Genomic DNA, 17,531 nt, shown 5'->3' on the forward strand with positions numbered 1-17,531 from the left:
AGAGTTTCGCATCATCAGCTTGTAGAGGTGAAGCAGGCGTACGCTAGGATGCGATGAGCCTGAGAGAACTGGTACTTGGAAAAGAAAATAATTCAGAGATCGAGACATCGAATGGCAGTATCATCTGAATCTGGAGAACATAGAACGCACAAGATACAAAAAAAAAAGTGAAACAAACGCACGCACGCATTTTCATCTCTAATGTATTCATTATAGACATCTGTTACTACACAAAACTGATTTCATGAGCTTCGTCGAGCGTTCATTGCTGGAGACAATTCCAATCGAAAACGCCCGGCGCCTCGAAACTATCTATACCACAACACGCAGCGGATCAGAGGGAATACCATTTACAAACACCCCAGCTGCAGAGCAAAAGCACAGCATATCAAAAACAGAAAACACAGTTTTACTTTTCGGTCATTTCGTAGCATGCGTGAAAGCCCATTTTTCCTTCCTTCCTTCCTTCCCTTCGCCATATCACAAATCCTCTCCCATTCACTCCACTTCCGTTCTCCCACCGATTGTTCAAGGCGTCATAACAAGTGCCAAAAGCGCCATCCTCACAAACATACCATACCTCATCTGTCTGAAATACGCCGCTCTCGGATCATCATCCACGTCAGCCGCAAGTTCCTCATTCCTCGGCAGCGGATGCATAACAATCATATTCTTCTTCGCATCGCGCAGAGTCTTAGCGCTGACCGAGAAACCACCTTCTTCCAACGCAGCCTCGTAAGCAGCCTCAGAATCGAATCGCTCTTTTTGCACGCGGGTGCAGTAGAGGACATCGGTGTTGGCGATGATTTCCGGTGTGAGTTGTTCGGAGACTGTGCCGAGTTGGCCGCGGCTTTCGAGGGCGGCTTTGACTTTGGAGGGGAGGGCGAGGGCTGCGGGGGCGGCGAGTTGGATTTTGACGTTGTAGTGTTTGAGGACTTCGCAGAGAGAGTGGACGGTTCGGCCGTATTTGAGGTCGCCAGTGAAGGTGATGGTGAGGCCGTTGACTGTTCCGAGTTCTTCGCGAATGGTGAAGAGATCGAGGAGTGCTTGGGTTGGGTGCTCGCGAGAGCCGTTGCCGGCGTTGATGATGGGGCAGTCGGCGTATTTGGCTGCGATGTCTGCGCTGTCGTTGTCTGGGTGGCGGAGGACGATGGCATCGCCGTACTGGTCCAGTGTCCGGATGGTGTCAGCCAATGACTCGCCCTTCTTGGTGCTGGAGTGAGCTTCGTTGACGACGATAGTCTGGCCACCAAGACGCTTCATAGCGGCATCGAAAGAGCATGATGTTCTAGTCGAGGGCTCGAAAAACATGGAGCACAGGACCCGGCCCTTGAGGATATCCAAAGAGCCGTCACGCTCAACACCCAGACGCATCTCAGCAGCAACAGTGAAGAGCAGATGCAAGTCTTCCTTGGTGAGCTGCTTGACTGAAACGAGGTCCTTGCCTTTGAAGGTCGAACGCTTAAGAAGATCCGTCACTGGCACTGTAGGTAGAGGCTTGGGCACTGACGAAGGCACAAGTGCTTGCTGCGAGAAGTCCTGGTAGTCGACGCTGCTGATGTTGTAGTCGTAGTTGCGCGAGATACCTGTGATTAAGATCTTCGCAATTTTGACGTTGGTCACCAGTGGGGTCTGGAAGTCGACAGCCATACGACGAGTGCGGTATCCCTTGGACATGTAGTTCGCCGGTCGTCGGTACTTGTTCGCGGATGGCAAGTTGATGTACAGATCAATCAAGTTGTTGGCCAGAGCGTGGGTCAGAGAATACTCCTCACGCTGGTCGTCCGAGCCAAGAGCTTCTAAGAATTGCACGCGAATGCCATGCTCCTCCAAGAAGTCTGCAGTACCAGCAGTGGCGAAGAGCTTGAATCCCATCTTGTAAAGCTCTTGAATACTTGGCAGCATTTCAACCTTGTCCTTAAACGATCCAATCGAGAGCAGGACGTTCTTCTTCGGGAGCTTGAATCCTGTGGAGATGAGACCCTTCATGTAGGCCTCGTACTTGGTGCGACCGAAACATGCGACCTCACCGGTAGATGCCATCTCGACACCCATGACTGGATCGGCTCCAGCAAGACGCGAGAAAGAGAACTGTGGCACCTTGACGGCGACGTACTCGGGTGGCATTTTGATCGGTGGGTAGGCCTGGACAGGAAGACCGGCCATAGCCTTGGTTGCCAGTTCGATCATGTCGAGACCCGTGACCTTTGACACGAATGGGAATGATCGCGAAGCACGAACGTTACACTCGATGACCTTAATGTCGTTGTCCTTGGCGATGAATTGAATGTTGTAAGGTCCAGTCACGTTGAGTGCATCACCGATCTTACGAGTGGCGTCTTCGATCTTGCGGACAGTCTCCGGATCCAAATCTTGAGGAGGCAGAATAAGCGTGGCGTCTCCAGAGTGCACACCAGCGTTTTCGACGTGCTCAGAGACGAAGTGCCCAATCATGGTACCGTTGTGCGCAACGGCGTCCATCTCAATCTCCTTGGCGTTCTCGATATACTTGGTGATGACGACTGGGTGCTCCTTGGAAACCTCGACAGCTTGGGCCAGGTAGTTCTTGAGATCGTGCTCCGAGTACACTGTGTTCATGGCAGCACCAGACAGCACGTATGAAGGACGAACCAGCACGGGGTAGGTGACGCGGTCACAGAATGCGCGGGCCTCCTCAATACTCGTAAGTTCCTTCCATTCTGGCTGGTCAACGCCCAGTCTGTCGAGCATACGAGAGAACTTGTATCGGTTCTCTGCAGTATCGATCATTTCTGGTGAGGTTCCGAGAATCTTGACATTAGATCGGTAGAGCGGCAGAGCGATGTTGTTTGGTGCTTGGCCACCCATGGACAATATGACGCCGCTGCTGGATTCCATCTGGTAGATGTCCAAAACCGTTTCGAGCGTAATATTCTCGAAATACAAACGATCCGCTTCGTCAAAATCGGTGGATACCGTCTCCGGGTTATACTTGGTCGTTGTTAGCATGCATACAACGCATTGGAGTAAGTGTTGAAGTGTTGGGGGTGAAGCAGAAGAAAAGTCGGAAAATTTCGATATCTCCGACCATCTCTCCCGTTTCATCTGTGCTTGTGCGCCCATGACGAGACAGATTTGCAATGCAAAATCTGCGCATACGGGCAGAGATATCGAGACAGTGTGTGATGGGGGATGGGGGATGGGGGTGGAAAAGTGGGAAATTGAACTTACGTTGACCATGACAGTCTTGAACCCAGCACTCCTTAGCGTTCTGATGGCTCTCACAGAGCACCAATCGAACTCGACACTGGATCCAATTCTGTACACACCAGAACCAAGGACCATGACACCTCGGTCCTTAAACTCGACATCATGCTCCGCTCCGTTGTATGTGGTATACAGGTAATTCGTGAATGCCGGGAACTCGGCCGCAACAGTATCAATCTGCTTGACGAAGGGCATCAGGCCATTAGCCAGACGGGCACGTCTCACATTACCCTCGTTGCTGTCCCAGAAAAGCGAGAGCTGCTTATCTGAGAATCCCATCTCCTTGGCCTTGCGGAACAGAGGAGCGGGAATGCTGTCGACGTCGAACTCAGTCATGAGCTTGCCAAAATCGTTGAGGCTCTTGAGTTTCCGCAAGAACCACTTGTCAATCTTGGTGAGCTCCCAGATCTTGTCGACAGTGTAGCCGCTGTGGAGGGCGTTCGCCAGAGCAAACATGCGCTGGTCGGAAGGAGTCTGCAATTCGGTGTCAATGTCAATTGACATGAGCGCCGGAGTGTTGTGGAATCCGAGATTGCTGGGGTCGACAGAACGGATGGCTTTCTGCACAGCTTCTTCGAATGTGCGGCCAATGGCCATGACTTCACCAACACTCTTCATGGATGATCCGAGCAGAGTAGAAACACGAGTGAACTTCTTGAGATCCCATCTTGGAATCTTCACCACAACGTAATCGAGAGAAGGCTCGAAGCATGCGACGGTCTTCTTGGTAACGCTGTTCTTGATCTCGTTGAGCGGAATGTTCAGACCAAGTTTGGCCGCCACGAAGGCGAGTGGGTAACCGGTGGCTTTCGAGGCCAATGCGGAAGATCGAGAAAGACGAGCGTTGACTTCGATAATGCAGAACTCTCTGCTGTCTGGGTTGAGCGCATACTGGATATTGCACTCACCCACAACGCCGAGGTGTCGGATGACGCGCACTGCTGTCGTTCGCAGCATGTTGTAGTCCTCGTCGGAGAGAGTCTGCGACGGCGCAACGACAATCGAATCGCCAGTGTGGATGCCGAGAGGATCAAAGTTCTCCATGTTGCAGACCGTAATGCAGTTGTCGTACGCATCACGAACGACTTCGTACTCAATCTCTTTCCAGCCCTTCATACTGCGCTCGACCAGGATTTGAGGACTGGCGGCGAAGGCCTTGTGGCAGAGATCAACAAGCTCCTCCTTGTTCGACGCAAAACCAGAGCCGAGACCACCGAGAGCGTATGCAGCACGCACGATGACTGGGTAGCCAATGCCCTCGACCGCCTCAAGGGCCTCTTGCATGTTGTTGGCCGACTTCGACTTGGCACATGGCTCTCCAATGGAGTCCATGCTGCGGGCGAAGAGCTCACGGTCCTCGGTGGTGATGATGGTATCAATTGGAGTGCCCAGGACCTTGACACCAAGAGACTCGAACTCATCCTTGAGCTGAATACCAACTTGAAGCGCAGTCTGACCTCCGAATGTGCAGTAGATGGCATCTGGGCGTTCGTGCTTGATGACCTTGCGCACGAACTCGGCGTTGACTGGCAAGAAGTAAACCTTGTCGGCGAGGCCCTTGGAAGTCTGAATCGTGGCAATGTTGGGATTGATGAGAATCGTGTAGATGCCCTCCTCCTTCAGGGCCTTGATAGCTTGACTGCCAGAGTAATCGAACTCTCCGGCCTGTCCGATACTCAGACCTCCAGATCCCAGGACAAGGACCTTCTTGACATCTGGTCGTGGGTGAAGTGCTCGGTTCTCCTCCCAGTCACCGCCAGGGAAAGCCACTGGCTTCTGCATGAAGCTGTTGTCTTGGATGACGTTCTGGATGGTGCTAATGAAAACGTCGAAGAGAAACTCGGTGTCGCGGGGTCCGGGTGTGCTTTCTGGGTGGAATTGCACCGAGAAGTATGGCCGGCTGGTGTGTCGGATACCCTCGTTGCTCTCGTCGTTGGCATTGACGAACAGCTCGCTCCATTCTTTGGGCAGAGAGTTCGAGTCCACAGCATAACCGTGGTTTTGTGATGTGATGTAGCACTTGCCAGAGAGCATGTTTGTGCAAGGAATGTTGTGTCCACGGTTGCCGAACTTCATCTTCATTGTGCTGGCGCCTGCAGCACGAGCAAGGAGCTGATGCCCAAGACAGATACCGAAGATTGGTACTCGACCCTCCTCCATGGTCTGCTGAATGTTCTTGACTGTGACGTCCATCATCGCCGGGTCACCAGGACCGTTCGAGATGAAGAGACCATCGTATTCCTTGCCCGCCAGGCCAGGGAAGTCGTAGTCCCATGGCACGACCTCGACCTCCACACCGCGCTTGACCAGGCAGCGCAGCTGGTTGTACTTGAGACCAACATCAACGCAGAGAACACGCACAGGACGACCAGACGGATGACGCAACGACGTAACGGACGCAGGTGGAGAATAAATCTTTGGCTTTGAGGTTGAAACTGAGAACTATCAGATTCCGAATTGCTAAAGCTACTACTGCAAGGGAATGGCAAGTCACGCTTACCGTCTGCGACCAGGTTTCTGGTGTTAGGATTGTAGAAGTCGATCTCTTCATACACTGCCACCTCTTTCGTTCGGCCAAAGTAGCCATTCACGCCATTGGTGCCATTGACGCCTTTCGGTGCCAGGGCGGTGTTGACCTCGTGGAGGTTGGCGGCTGGTGTTGCTGGTGCCGTGCCGCTGGGTGTCATGGCCCCGGTTGTCGGCGAGCCGTTTCCATTGACTTCTCTGCGGGTTCCCGTCTGCATGAGCAGGCGACCGAGCATGCTTCCCTTCTCTCGGATCTTCTTTGTGAGAGCTCGAGTGTCGACGCCGCAGATGGCGGGCACATTTTGCTCCTTCAGCAATGCGCCCAGTGAAGAGCTGGCCAGATGGTGCGAGTAGTCTTCGCCGCAGTACGAGGCCACGACCAGACCTGCGATGTGGATTTGCGAGGCCTCGAAGTGGGCGGGCAGGTCGCCGAGGATGGGGTCCAGTGCATCGCGGGGCGGCACTCCGTAGTTGCCCACCAGCGGGAAGGTGATGACTAGAATCTGTCCGCGGTAGGAGGGGTCAGTGATGGACTCGGGATAACCCACCATGCCCGTCTGGAAGACCAGCTCGCCGGCAATGCTGCGATGAGCACCGAAGGACCGGCCTTCACAGAAGCGCACGACATTGTCGCCGTCCTTGACCTCGAGAGCCATGCCGGTGCTCTCGCCCGCCTCGAACCGCTCCAGTTGCTCCGCCATCTTGCTGCTGCTGCTTCTACCTCAGGTGTGGAGGAGAGAGAGGCAGAAGAGAGGAGGAGAAAGAAAAGCAGAACAGATCGAGCATCGAAAGCTGCGGCAGAGAATTGTTTCGCTTAAACTTTTAGCTAGCGCCGAAATGCAGGGCCGGGGCCAGCTCGTGGGTGCCAAGAGACTTTCTCCAGCCCAGATCACGAAGTGACGCCGCCGTTCAGCAAGGCGCACTGTATCGATCGTTGACAAAGGTAAAATGAGCGACGGGGAAGAGATTTTGAGCATCATGACTCTTCAGCTATTCTACCTTGCTGGTGCTATTCTACTCCCAGACCTCCAACTGGCGGACGTGTCTCACCGACATGACGTGTGCACACCCCATGCCGCATGTGAAAAGCATGGATCGCACTGCTGCAGTAGCTCCCTTCACCTCGCATAACAACCACTGTTCAAGAAGTCGGCTTCTTCACTCTGGGGAGCACCGCCCAACATATGAGCATGCCAACGTAAGCTCCAATGCATACAGGATGCAGCACCCACGTCCCACTTCCCTGCGCAATGAGACCAGTCAAGAATGGCACCACAGCGCCTCCACTGCTTCCAGCGCTGGAGATGAACCCGATAGCGATCGTTTGCAGCCTTCTCGGTAATAGCTTGGTGAAGACTGTCGCGGCTGCCGGGTAAACAGGTCCTAGTAGCAGACCGAGCACGGCTACAGAAACTGCATTGCCGATGATATTGGGAATCAGCCAGGACAGAAGCTGAAAAATGATGACTCCCACGCTCGTGGCAAAGACGAATCGTCTCTCACCAACCCGATGCGCGAGATGTGTCAAAGTGAAGCGGCCAATTGTGATGCCTGCCCAGAAGCCAGAGGTTACATAGCCGACCTTCGCTGGATCTCCGTGTCGATAATTGATCAAGTATGAGATGAACCACCCTGACTCTGCGACTTCTGCACCTTGGTAAGCGAAGATAAAGAGAGCTCCGATGAGCGTGGTCTTGTTCTTCAGTGCCTTCTTCAGGAGCTCCATTTTACTGCTTTGGCCTTCCTGCTCGTCAGCTTGCTTGTCCGCAAGTTGTTGCAGGTCAGAATTGAAGTTCGAAGTGGGTTCCGACTCGTAAGACCAGAACGACCAGCCGGCGAAGAAAAAGCAGAGGATGCGGATGCCAATCGTGACAAGATAGAAGCGAGCCCAGAAAACGCCATTTGAAACCATTGCGGTTGCTGCAATCGGCGCCACGATACCGCCCACGCCATAGGAGCCATGAGCGGCCCCGAGGATCACGGTCGAGTCTGCAAGATTCGCGCAGAAGACGTTGTTGAGAGCCAGATTTGTGGCATTGCCGAAACCCTAAACGATTGGGAATCAGCGCTGACAACAATTCAATACAAAATGCACTTACCATGAAGAAGAAGGCCACCACAACTACCGGGAATGGAGGAGCACAAGTGACTACCACATATGCTCCAATCATGAAAGCCTCGGCAATCATCAACGTTCGTGCTCGACCACAACGCGTCAACACCCATTCCGTGACGAAGGCGCTGGAAATGTAGCCAACGGCGTTCGCAATCCAGATCATTGACACAACAGCGTAGCCAATGTGGTAAAAATCCTCGATGTAGGGAATAAGAGCTCCAGCTGCACTGTCGCTCATACCATTGCCGAAATAAATGAGGCACGCACAGAGCACTCTCCATCTGTTCATTCGAGGGTATCGATAGGACGGTAGAGCGCTTGTGGCCGTGCCTCGCTTTGGTGTTGGTGGTTGGCTGGCTTCGAGCTCTCCAGGAGTGGTCGGTGTTTGCACGTCAAAAGCTTGCTTGGCGCATTTTGGTGTGGTCGGCATCTCAATCGATCCTGAATCGCCATCGTATTCCTTTCGTGCGAGACTGCCATGGTCTGCCAATTTGATAGAGTCGAGTTCTTCGATCGAAGGGCCTCTCGAATGGCTGATAGCTGCTGGTGGCGACCGGACCGGTGGAACTGGAAGAGAATGCGCTACAATGCCCGCGGCAAAGGGGAAGGACGACATTGCGGTCGCAAGATGTTTTCTTGTCGCTCAATGCCATTCAGTGTGTTTGCTGAGAAGAAAAGACCAGGGGGTATCCATTTTATGTGTAGTCCGTTAGGAAAGAGAAAAGTACGCCCTGTGGTAGCTCCTACGTGCATGACTGGGTGGCGCTCCCAATGCTCCAGTTGCTGACCCATCTTGACCTACGTGCTGGTTGATAATCTGCAATGCGGTGTGCCCTTGTTGGGCTTTGGTACATTCATGTGAGGCGGCGTTGCTTTCCCGATTGGGACGCTCCGCCAACAAAGAAACACGAGCGGGAAACGCGTGACGCGTGTGGGAGGCGTCGGAAACATGTTCCTCCCCACGCGACGACATGTCCTGCGGTGCTGTCGCCGACCGCCTCGCCTGCCGCCTCGAGTACGAGACTTGAGATGGAAGTTGGAGGCTGAGAAAGCGAAAGCAACAATGGGCAAGTGCAAAGGGCAGGGTCCCATGACTTGTTTGCGTCGGCAGAGCGCATCTTGACGTCGCGACCAGCTCTGCTCGCCGTCAGTCGTGATGACGAGGTGTTTGGGCTTCCGTTTCAGACCACATCGAGATCCTGTCTCTACGCAAAGTTACTGACATAAAAAGACGAAGCACAGGAGCCAGTTCTTCTGCGCACCTCACATCTTCGTATACGGCAGCACTCTCATCAGCTCCGCAAACGTGCAGTCATCATGAACTGGCTGAAGAAAAGGTATGCCTGGAGTGCTTTCTGCGGGCAGTGCCCTAACAACCAGCTAATCCTCGCATTCTAGCGTGGGTCTCACAGACCACCACTATGGCCCCGAGGGAGTGCATTCGGTCGCCCAGCAAGCGAAAGAGACGCCCTATACCGAGCTCACCAAAAATGACCTGGCGTGGGAGGTCATGAGCGGCACCAATGTCGAGACCAAGACCTTCTACGTGGCCACCGACAGCGGCCATATCGCCATGGTCCAGGTCATCTACAGTGATGTGATGTGAGCAAGATTGCGGGAGGACATGATGATGTGGCATCCGCTGATGTGTCGGATACCAGGGGCGTACGGACAACAGCGCAGTTCAGCAGCAAAATCTTCGCGAAAGATGGCGGGAAAGATCACTTGTGGGCGTCGGATAACCTGTCCAATTACTCCTTCTCTCAGGACAAGCAGAACTTCAAGGCCGATGGCTGCTCGATGGATTTGAGCGAGGATGGCAAGACATACCACATCAAGTCGAATACGAACAAGACGGCCATCGTGGACGTGAAGTGGACGCAAAGTGCTCCCGGGTTTGTTGTGGGTAAGAATGGCAAGACTCTGTTCGGAACCGAGAAGGAGAAGCCGTGGGGCAGCATGAGACATGCATTCTGGCCCAGGTGTCGAGTCGAGGGAACTATCATGACCAAGGACGGACCATTCGATGTGAAAGGCACAGGCATCTTCATCCACGCGCTGCAGGGAATGAAGCCACACTTTGCTGGTAGGTCGATCGGTTGATCTGTCGTTGCTGCTGATACTGACGCTTCACAGCTGCCAAGTGGAACTTCATCAACTACCAGTCGCCCAACTACTCCGCCATCATGATGGAGTTCACCACGCCGCCGTCTTATGGCTCCACGTCCGTCAATGTTGGCGGTATCGCCAAAGATGGCGAGCTGATCTTCGCCAGCTCAGACCCGGGTGTCAAGGTTGAGCATACCGGCATCAAAGGTGATGAGGAGAACGACTGGCCCGAACCGAGTGCAGTCGCTGCCACATGGGATGGCACAACCATGGACGGCAAAGCAGTCCACGCAGAGCTGAAGAATGACCTTTCACGAACCGATCGCGTAGATGTCATGGGTGAAGTCCCAAAATTCGTCAAGCAGATCGTCGCCGGTGCCGCCGGAACAAAGCCATACATCTACCAGTACAACCCCAAGCTGAAGCTGCAGCTCAAGATCGGCGACGAAGTCATCGAGGACGAAGGGCATTTGTTCATGGAGGCCACCTTCATTTCCTAGCGTCTTGGACCGGTCCTAATAGATGAACGAAGCATTGGCATTATGGATGGTAGGCACGACCACCTCTTGGCATTTGAACTTTTGATGGAGTTGCGAAGGGCTCTTTGGTGAGCGCAATAATGGACACGAACTGCACACTGATACCTACAACCTGAAGATACCACCCTATTCACGGTTAATGACAATGAGGATAGATTTGACTCCGCGCGCGGAGCTGTTTCGTTTGCTCCACTTCACTTCAGTTTGATGTAGTGCTGACTTGCCTTGCTCAGGTTAATGCTAGCTCACTTGAAAGTAACGAACGATGCACGCTACCGCATGACCTGGCCGCGCGGCTCCTTACCTATGATCACCTTCGACACGCGTTTGCAGATGTTCTCTCGCGAATCTTTATCATGTCAAGCCCTGCTCGCCATTGTGTATGGTCAAGTGTATGATTCTAGCGACTCCGCTTCACTTCATCCTCAACCAAGCCAGCTGGGACTCAGCGATGTCGACACGACCACGATGTCCTCGCGCTTCGGCCTCGCCACCACCTGGGCACCTCCGTCGAACCTCGCGTCCGCTCCTGCCTTAACATCTGGAGGTCACCTCTTCGCGCCGTTTGCAAGTAAAGGCATTTATGCCGCTAAGGCTGTCCGGCTACTCCCGCGCTAATAATCGGCTTGGAATGTTAACGCTTTCTGCAGGTTGTAAGACAGGTGCGAGCGAAGGTGCTGCGCGAGCAGTAAGGGTATAAAGATGTTGTTCGTAGCACACACCTCGCTGTTACCGACATCAACTTTGACCGACCTCGACTTTACTACGAGAGGTCGATACCCTACTATCTCGGAAGCAATTCGAAGCAGTATTCTAAGAAGGACACAATAGCGACTACCGTCGACGCGACAACTTTCGCTTTGTAGCGACAGTAGTAAGTCGGTCGGCGCTCTATTATCGTCTTCTAAAGCTAACGAGAGGCAGAGTCGATCGCTAGGTCGAGGGGCAGATCTATCGACAGCAGCTAACAATCGCTATAGATGGCTCCTTACGTGCGTCGCCGTAGAGGAACCCAAGCCGCTGGCCGCCCAAGTCCAGCCAACAGCGATCGCAGCAGTACCCTTCGTAGAAGCAGCCCAAGTGCGTCGCCTCCCCAGAATGCTCGCCCGGCTACCAGCACCAATGTTCAACCACGTGCCCGCAAGTCAGCGCCCTCCTTGGGCAGCAATATGGCTGCACGCAAGTCGGCACCCTCACTGCCAACGGCCCTGAATGCTGTCAACACGGCACCAAATCCACGCACTGGCCGTGGACAAGGCTTGCGCCATCACCAGTAAGTCAGCCTCACTCGCTCTAGGACTGGAACACTGCTTACATCATCCTTCCAGGAAGGTCCTACGTGACAATGTTCAGGGAGTCACTAAGCCCGCCATTCGTCGCCTCGCCCGCCGTGGCGGCGTCAAGCGTATCTCTGGCGACATCTACAGTGGAATTCGCGTTGCTCTGAAGCAACGCCTCGAAGAAGTAGGTTCCCCACCCGCGTCCACAGACGTCTGTCCTTTCAGCATTGGCTTACAAGTGGTGCTCTTAGCTCATCAAGAGAGCGGCTCTCATCGTCGAGGTTTCGAACCGTAAGACCGTCACCACTATTGACGTTGTGTACGCTCTGAAGCAGTATGGCGCGACCATCTACGGCTTCGAGAGAGATTGCGGATACCGCGTGATTTAGTGTAAGTACTGTCTGGAACACGGATGAGAATGGCGACTAACGAACGAAAGGAACAGCATCTTACGCGCAAAGGAGTTGGAAACACCGTAGCATCGAGCACCAACTTGAGGCGCTACATTGCATTGAAGACTTGGGCTCGCAAGGGAATAACACGCGCGGTGCACCCAAACCACAAAAAAAGGCCCAACATACGATCAATGCATTAGCATTTGGAAGAAGGAAAAACCACGCACAATTGCGGTTGCGAATTTCCACGGGGGCCCATTCTAGCTATAAGCGCAGCTCGTCCTTGTGCCGAAGTTGACTCGCACTTGCGGCCCCTAAGTTGTGTGTACTGCAAAATAACCAGAAAACTTATATAACTCAGTAACGACAACTTCAAACCATCGATCAAATGCTCCATGTGTCATCGGATTTCTCATTGGTGGCTAAGTCTGCGAACGTAGTGGCGTTTCTGTTGTCGTCTCCCTCAGATATATAAGCCAAACGGATTTCTGAGAACATGAACAATACGAGCTCATTGACTAGGGGAATTCTACGCTCAGATTAGTGTCTGAGAACACTGCAGAAAAGTTGAGCGCACTTCATTTCCGGCAAACAAAAAGAAACATGAAGAATGATTCAGGTATAATAGTCAGAAGAAGTTAAATTTCCACTCAAGACACGATCCTATCAATCATGTAAATGCCAATGCCAATCCCAATGCCAATACAAATGCCCAGGTATCACCAAACATGAAATGTCAAAATGCCCACAAATGTCTCCTCTCGCGAAAGCAGTCGCTCCTCAAATGCATCTATACCCCTCTCACTGCCACGTCCCCGCCCGAAACGGCGAAGAAAATGTCGCCGCCGACGAACTCCTCGAATGCCTCGAAGAAGACCCCACACTCTCAATCGTCGGCGTCGGCGAAGGCGGCGAACTCATCTCCCCAAAGGTCGACCTCGAGGCACTCCTCCCATGCTGCGAACCAGAACCAAAAGAAGTTTTCTCTCTCCCTGCGATTTCCACAACATCCGAAAACTCCGGATCGATCCAAGGCGCAGTGCAAGATCTCCCACGACTAGAAAGTGATTGAAATTCTTCGACGTCTTCGTCTTTCCAAGCGACGGATACGAGGTCGAGTTTTGCTGCGATCCAGGATTCGTCTTTGGAGGTGTGAGAAGCTGCGTCGAGGAGTTCGTTCATATAGCTTTGTGAACGTGCCCGACGTCGTTGAGAGAGATGTTCGATAATGCAGGCCGTACAGCGGAAAGTTTCGCCAATATCTCGAGGCTGAAGGAGGTCTGGTGGCGAGCGCGTATGACAGTTCCTCGCGCAAGGCTCAGGATATGCTGTAATGATCTTGTGGCCGCACGATAGGATATGATCTAGACATGAGATCGTGCAGGGGTCTCCGATATGTGCTGGCTCGATCCAGAACGCGCCTGTGGTTTTGATAGGCACTGTAACAGGGCCTCGACGGTTTGCAGACATGACTACGCGTTCTTGTGTCGTGTAAGGGAATGTGGGGTTAGTAGCAGGAGGTAGTGTAGTGTCGTTCGTTGAAGTGTTGTAGTCGCGCGGTGCTTTCGGCGTGTCTGGGATTTCTGACTCCACCGAAGGTGAGACATTCCACTCGGCTGGTACCTGTGTCGGACGACCAAATTTTGGTAGCAACGGGATTTTTCTGCTGGGCATCCTGCCTGCTCTCAGGATGTAAGGTTTGAGGTCGGACCTTGGCGTTGGTTCTATTCTCGTCGGCGCCAGGCCTGAGATAAGTAGTTGGAACACTTCCGTCATGCGTTCGAGGCCCGGTGAGTTAGGCACGCGTGATTGTTCTTTTTCACAGCTCGCTACGACTGTCCGCTGTTCACTGCGCTTGACAGTGACTTGTGATTGAGACCAGCTCTGACTTGCGGATGTTTGGACAAGATGCGCGAGAGTTATTCGAACACAATTTCAGGCGAGATGGAGAAGTGCAATCTCGCGAAGTCTTTGTATCTCTTATTCATAAGATGCGCCGTGGCGCTGTCTTTGTCTGGCAAGTAGTTCTTGTCTAAAAATCCGCGAAACATTCTTGTATGCTACTGACAAAGAGCTTGACTGACAGTGTAGCATAATGCGATTATACTCTCGTGAATGCAGCGACCCACATACCGTCCGACAACAGTAGCTGAGCAGAGGTCTGCTGGGTCCTGCCAACCGAATTGTTGCATATCGCACTGTGTTGGAAGCACGGCATTTTGATGCAGCGACGCCCTAAACAGCACGTTGCTTCCAATTCTGCCTGTCGCTCAGGACGAGGAGAGTTGGTGCAGTGCAATCTTCAGCAGAATTCGATCTCAGCTGTGAGCGCCGCGCTCTGCAGCAATGCGACGTTTCCATCGTGCAAGACCGGCCACTGAGGACTTGGATCGAACGTCTTGGGCCTCGAGTCTTGGAGCGCAGTTGTTGCAAAGCTCCTGCCTGTCTTCCATTGGTGGACTCGCACAGGGTGCCAGGTCGCCGGTGCCTGCCACCGCGCATTCGCTCTTCGAAATTGGAACCTCGTCGCTCATTATTGCCGGTCGTAACTCTCATATTCGGTCCCCACTGGGAGGCAAACCCCAATCAATCGTCTTATCATGGCCGGCATCGACGATACTTTCACTCATATTCGGACTATCATAAACCACTCCAGACGCAAAAACTGGAAATCTAAGCGACGCTTCATCCAGGCGAGGGCGAATTGACCTGCGGTCTCGCATGCTGAAGAAACTCTATGCACGAATTGTAGCGCGGCGCGTCCACGTCTGGGCGCCTATTATTATCCTGTGGGCCCGTACTCGATGGACGACCTCCCTCTGCACCGCCAACTGACGGATGTTGCTGGATGCCTACCAACGGCGGCAAGATGGGTCTTCCTTCAGCAGACTTCTCGAAATGTCTCAGATCCGGAAGGCTGGACTCGGCGGGCGATCTGGAACCCGCTTCGCGCGCCGTCGAAGCGGCATCGGCCAGCATGTCTAGCGATTGCATGTGGTTCGAACTCAAAGCATATCGTGGGTATTCGGTCCAGGAATATTGCGGGAGTCGCTGGGAGAGGTCTGGGGAGCTGGTTGGTCGTGATGAAGGTGATACGACTCCGCTAACATAGGGCTGGTCTGGGGAGCTTCGCGGAGGAGATTGTGCATGCGAATGCAGATTCAGCCCTGCCATGCCTGCTGGCTGCACGTGCCTGTTGTTGGCGATTGCCTGTTGCGGTCGTAGAACGCCTGCTGAGGCTCCGACGGATGCACTTGCTCGATGCGGGTCTTGCACCTTGGCGTCCTGTGGTATCGAGGTGGCCGGCGGCGAGGAGAGGTCTGACCTGGGCTTCTGCTGCTGCTGCGTGGAGCGTCGCTTCGTCGTCGTCGCGGCCGTGTCCTTGGGCTGTTTGAGGGCGGCCTTGGGCTTGCGCGGGCCTATTCGATGGCTATGGGCGGCGGCGGCAGAGCGGACCTGCCTGCGCGTGGCTTCATCACGTTCTCCGTAGAACAGCACGTTGTCCATGTTGGCGGGCGGTGTTCTTGGGCAGTGGGCGGCGGGAGTGCAGCATTGTTGGCTGGGTAGAGACAGAGAAGAAGGGAAGAGTGGGACGAGGAAACCTCGGCCGTCATCATATCATCCTCCTCCATCAAGTGCCGCAGTTGTGCGTCTGCCCTGGTAGTGTGCCGCCAGGCGAACGGAGAGACTTCCGTTTATGCAGCCCTCAGGCCCAGTCGCAAATGCGCGCCCACCACCTCCTAACTGCTTCGGGTGGTCGCAATGACAGCGCCTGACCTCATTCGCACAATCGAAGTTTAACTGACTTTGTTCTACCGAACTCTCGCTGGATGTGCGACATGCGATGGTGGTCAGCTGTGCGCAGAAAGCCACCCGTGCGATTCCTGTTTCGAGTAAGTCGTGTCTTAGCCTGCCAGGCCGCAGCGCTATCGACCCGTACTATAGGCTGCCTGTAGATCCCGAGTCCCAAGCAAATAGACACAACTGCGACCGTTCTTGGGCTACACCCGTTCCTACTATCGACCGGTTGCAATTTATTAAACACGCATTTGAGATCGCAGCGCCCTTCCTTTGGCTCGCCCACTCTTCTCCTCTTCCCGATCAGGCTGATGCCGCGTACAACTTCGCGTACACGGATCAAGCCATTGCAACGCTGTGTCGCGAAGATTGACCGAAAGTCTCCCGGAACCGCATCGGAGCCCCACGGCTATACATCGACAGTTGGCTCCAAACGAGCGCGTCACAGAGCTTGATCAAGTATTCACATACAAATCTGCACTGCTAAACGAGTTACGAGCTACAACTTGCTGGGAACCCATTTCGGCTGCTTTTTCTCGGCAAAAGCTTTCAGTCCAATTGCCAAATTCTCACCGTCCCGCAGTCCAGGGCCATACCTTTGCTCTGTGTTCTGGCTTGCCCTTTCCACACTAGCCTCCTCCCAACTTTCACGCAGACCATGACGAGTGACGATGATCGCATCAGGCGACAGACCAGCAATCTTCGAAGCGAGCTCGAGCGCCTCATCCACAACCGACTCATGGGTCTTGGATACCCTGTTGGCGATATTGTACTGCGCTGCCTCTTGCGCTGAGAGTGTTCTCCCCGTCATGGCCACTTCACTTGCAACGGTCATGCCTGCCAAACGCACCAAGCGAGAAAGACCTCCCGCTCCAGCGTACAATCCTCGCGAAGCCTCCGGAAGACCAAAGATGGCTTTCGGAGAAGCAACAATCATATCACTAATATCAGATCAGCTAACCATTCCCTCTCTCAGTGATCATTCACGCAGCACAGAATACTCACCACCCCAAACAAATCTCAAACCCTCCACCCAGCGCAAAACCATTCACAGCAGCAATCACCGGCTTCTTTCCCGCCCTCCTACTCACACCCATAAACCCCGAAACCGGATGCGTTAACAACCTGCGATCCGGAATTTCAACTTTCTCCCCTCGAGCCTTCGCCGCTCGCAATTGTGCCAATTTATTTTGCTCAATGAGATCTTGTCCTGCGCAGAAAGCCTTGCCTGTGCCTGTGATAACTGCCACGCGGAGGGAGGGCTCGGCGTCGAACCATTGGAGGATTGCATCGGCTTCCCAGTGGGCGCTGTAGGGGATGGAGTTCATGGCTTTGGGCCGGTTGATGGTTATGAGGAGGACATGTTGGGCGGGATATGTGAGGAGGTAGGAGCTGCTGCTTGGTGGTTGGCTGGAGAGTTGGGAGGACATGATGTCGGTGTATCTGTCGATGTGTGTAGATTCTTTGAACAGTGAAGCAATGCGATGGTGAGTTGTTTGCGAGCCTGGTCTTGCGATTCCCA

The 17,531-nt window shown here is 53.7% G+C and overlaps 6 protein-coding genes across 6 annotated transcripts; 2 read left to right on the top strand and 4 right to left on the bottom strand.

The window, feature by feature from the left end:
* Nucleotides 1-528: 528 nt before the first annotated feature.
* RHO25_007488 (uncharacterized protein) lies at nucleotides 529-6,473 on the bottom strand (the record flags this gene model as incomplete). Its single annotated transcript, XM_023599674.2, has 3 exons — nucleotides 529-2,970; nucleotides 3,211-5,681; nucleotides 5,747-6,473. 3 exons carry the CDS (start codon nucleotides 6,471-6,473, stop codon nucleotides 529-531), a joined length of 5,640 nt encoding a protein of 1,879 aa, XP_023449824.1.
* Nucleotides 6,474-6,913: 440 nt separating this feature from the next.
* On the bottom strand, nucleotides 6,914-8,504 carry RHO25_007489 (uncharacterized protein; the record flags this gene model as incomplete). Its single annotated transcript, XM_023599675.2, has 2 exons — nucleotides 6,914-7,819; nucleotides 7,872-8,504. The coding sequence occupies 2 exons, from the start codon at nucleotides 8,502-8,504 to the stop codon at nucleotides 6,914-6,916; spliced, it is 1,539 nt and encodes a 512-aa protein (XP_023449823.1).
* Nucleotides 8,505-9,205: 701 nt separating this feature from the next.
* RHO25_007490 (uncharacterized protein) lies at nucleotides 9,206-10,497 on the top strand (the record flags this gene model as incomplete). The annotated part of the gene is made up of 4 exons (XM_023599676.2): nucleotides 9,206-9,225; nucleotides 9,287-9,490; nucleotides 9,550-9,974; nucleotides 10,025-10,497. 4 exons carry the CDS (start codon nucleotides 9,206-9,208, stop codon nucleotides 10,495-10,497), a joined length of 1,122 nt encoding a protein of 373 aa, XP_023448681.1.
* A 1,208-nt stretch (nucleotides 10,498-11,705) lies between these two features.
* Nucleotides 11,706-12,205, top strand: HHF1 (Histone H4; the record flags this gene model as incomplete). Its single annotated transcript, XM_023599677.1, has 3 exons — nucleotides 11,706-11,809; nucleotides 11,865-12,000; nucleotides 12,068-12,205. 3 exons carry the CDS (start codon nucleotides 11,706-11,708, stop codon nucleotides 12,203-12,205), a joined length of 378 nt encoding a protein of 125 aa, XP_023449130.1.
* A 2,691-nt stretch (nucleotides 12,206-14,896) lies between these two features.
* On the bottom strand, nucleotides 14,897-15,718 carry RHO25_007492 (uncharacterized protein; the record flags this gene model as incomplete). Its single annotated transcript, XM_023599679.2, has 1 exon — nucleotides 14,897-15,718. One exon carries the CDS (start codon nucleotides 15,716-15,718, stop codon nucleotides 14,897-14,899), a length of 822 nt encoding a protein of 273 aa, XP_023448793.1.
* A 790-nt stretch (nucleotides 15,719-16,508) lies between these two features.
* RHO25_007493 (uncharacterized protein) lies at nucleotides 16,509-17,439 on the bottom strand (the record flags this gene model as incomplete). Its single annotated transcript, XM_023599680.1, has 2 exons — nucleotides 16,509-16,950; nucleotides 17,015-17,439. The coding sequence occupies 2 exons, from the start codon at nucleotides 17,437-17,439 to the stop codon at nucleotides 16,509-16,511; spliced, it is 867 nt and encodes a 288-aa protein (XP_023449524.1).
* Between the last annotated feature and the right edge of the window lie 92 nt (nucleotides 17,440-17,531).

Source organism: Cercospora beticola, chromosome 5, assembly GCF_033473495.1.
Source record: "Cercospora beticola chromosome 5, complete sequence".
Lineage (NCBI taxonomy): Eukaryota > Fungi > Ascomycota > Dothideomycetes > Mycosphaerellales > Mycosphaerellaceae > Cercospora > Cercospora beticola.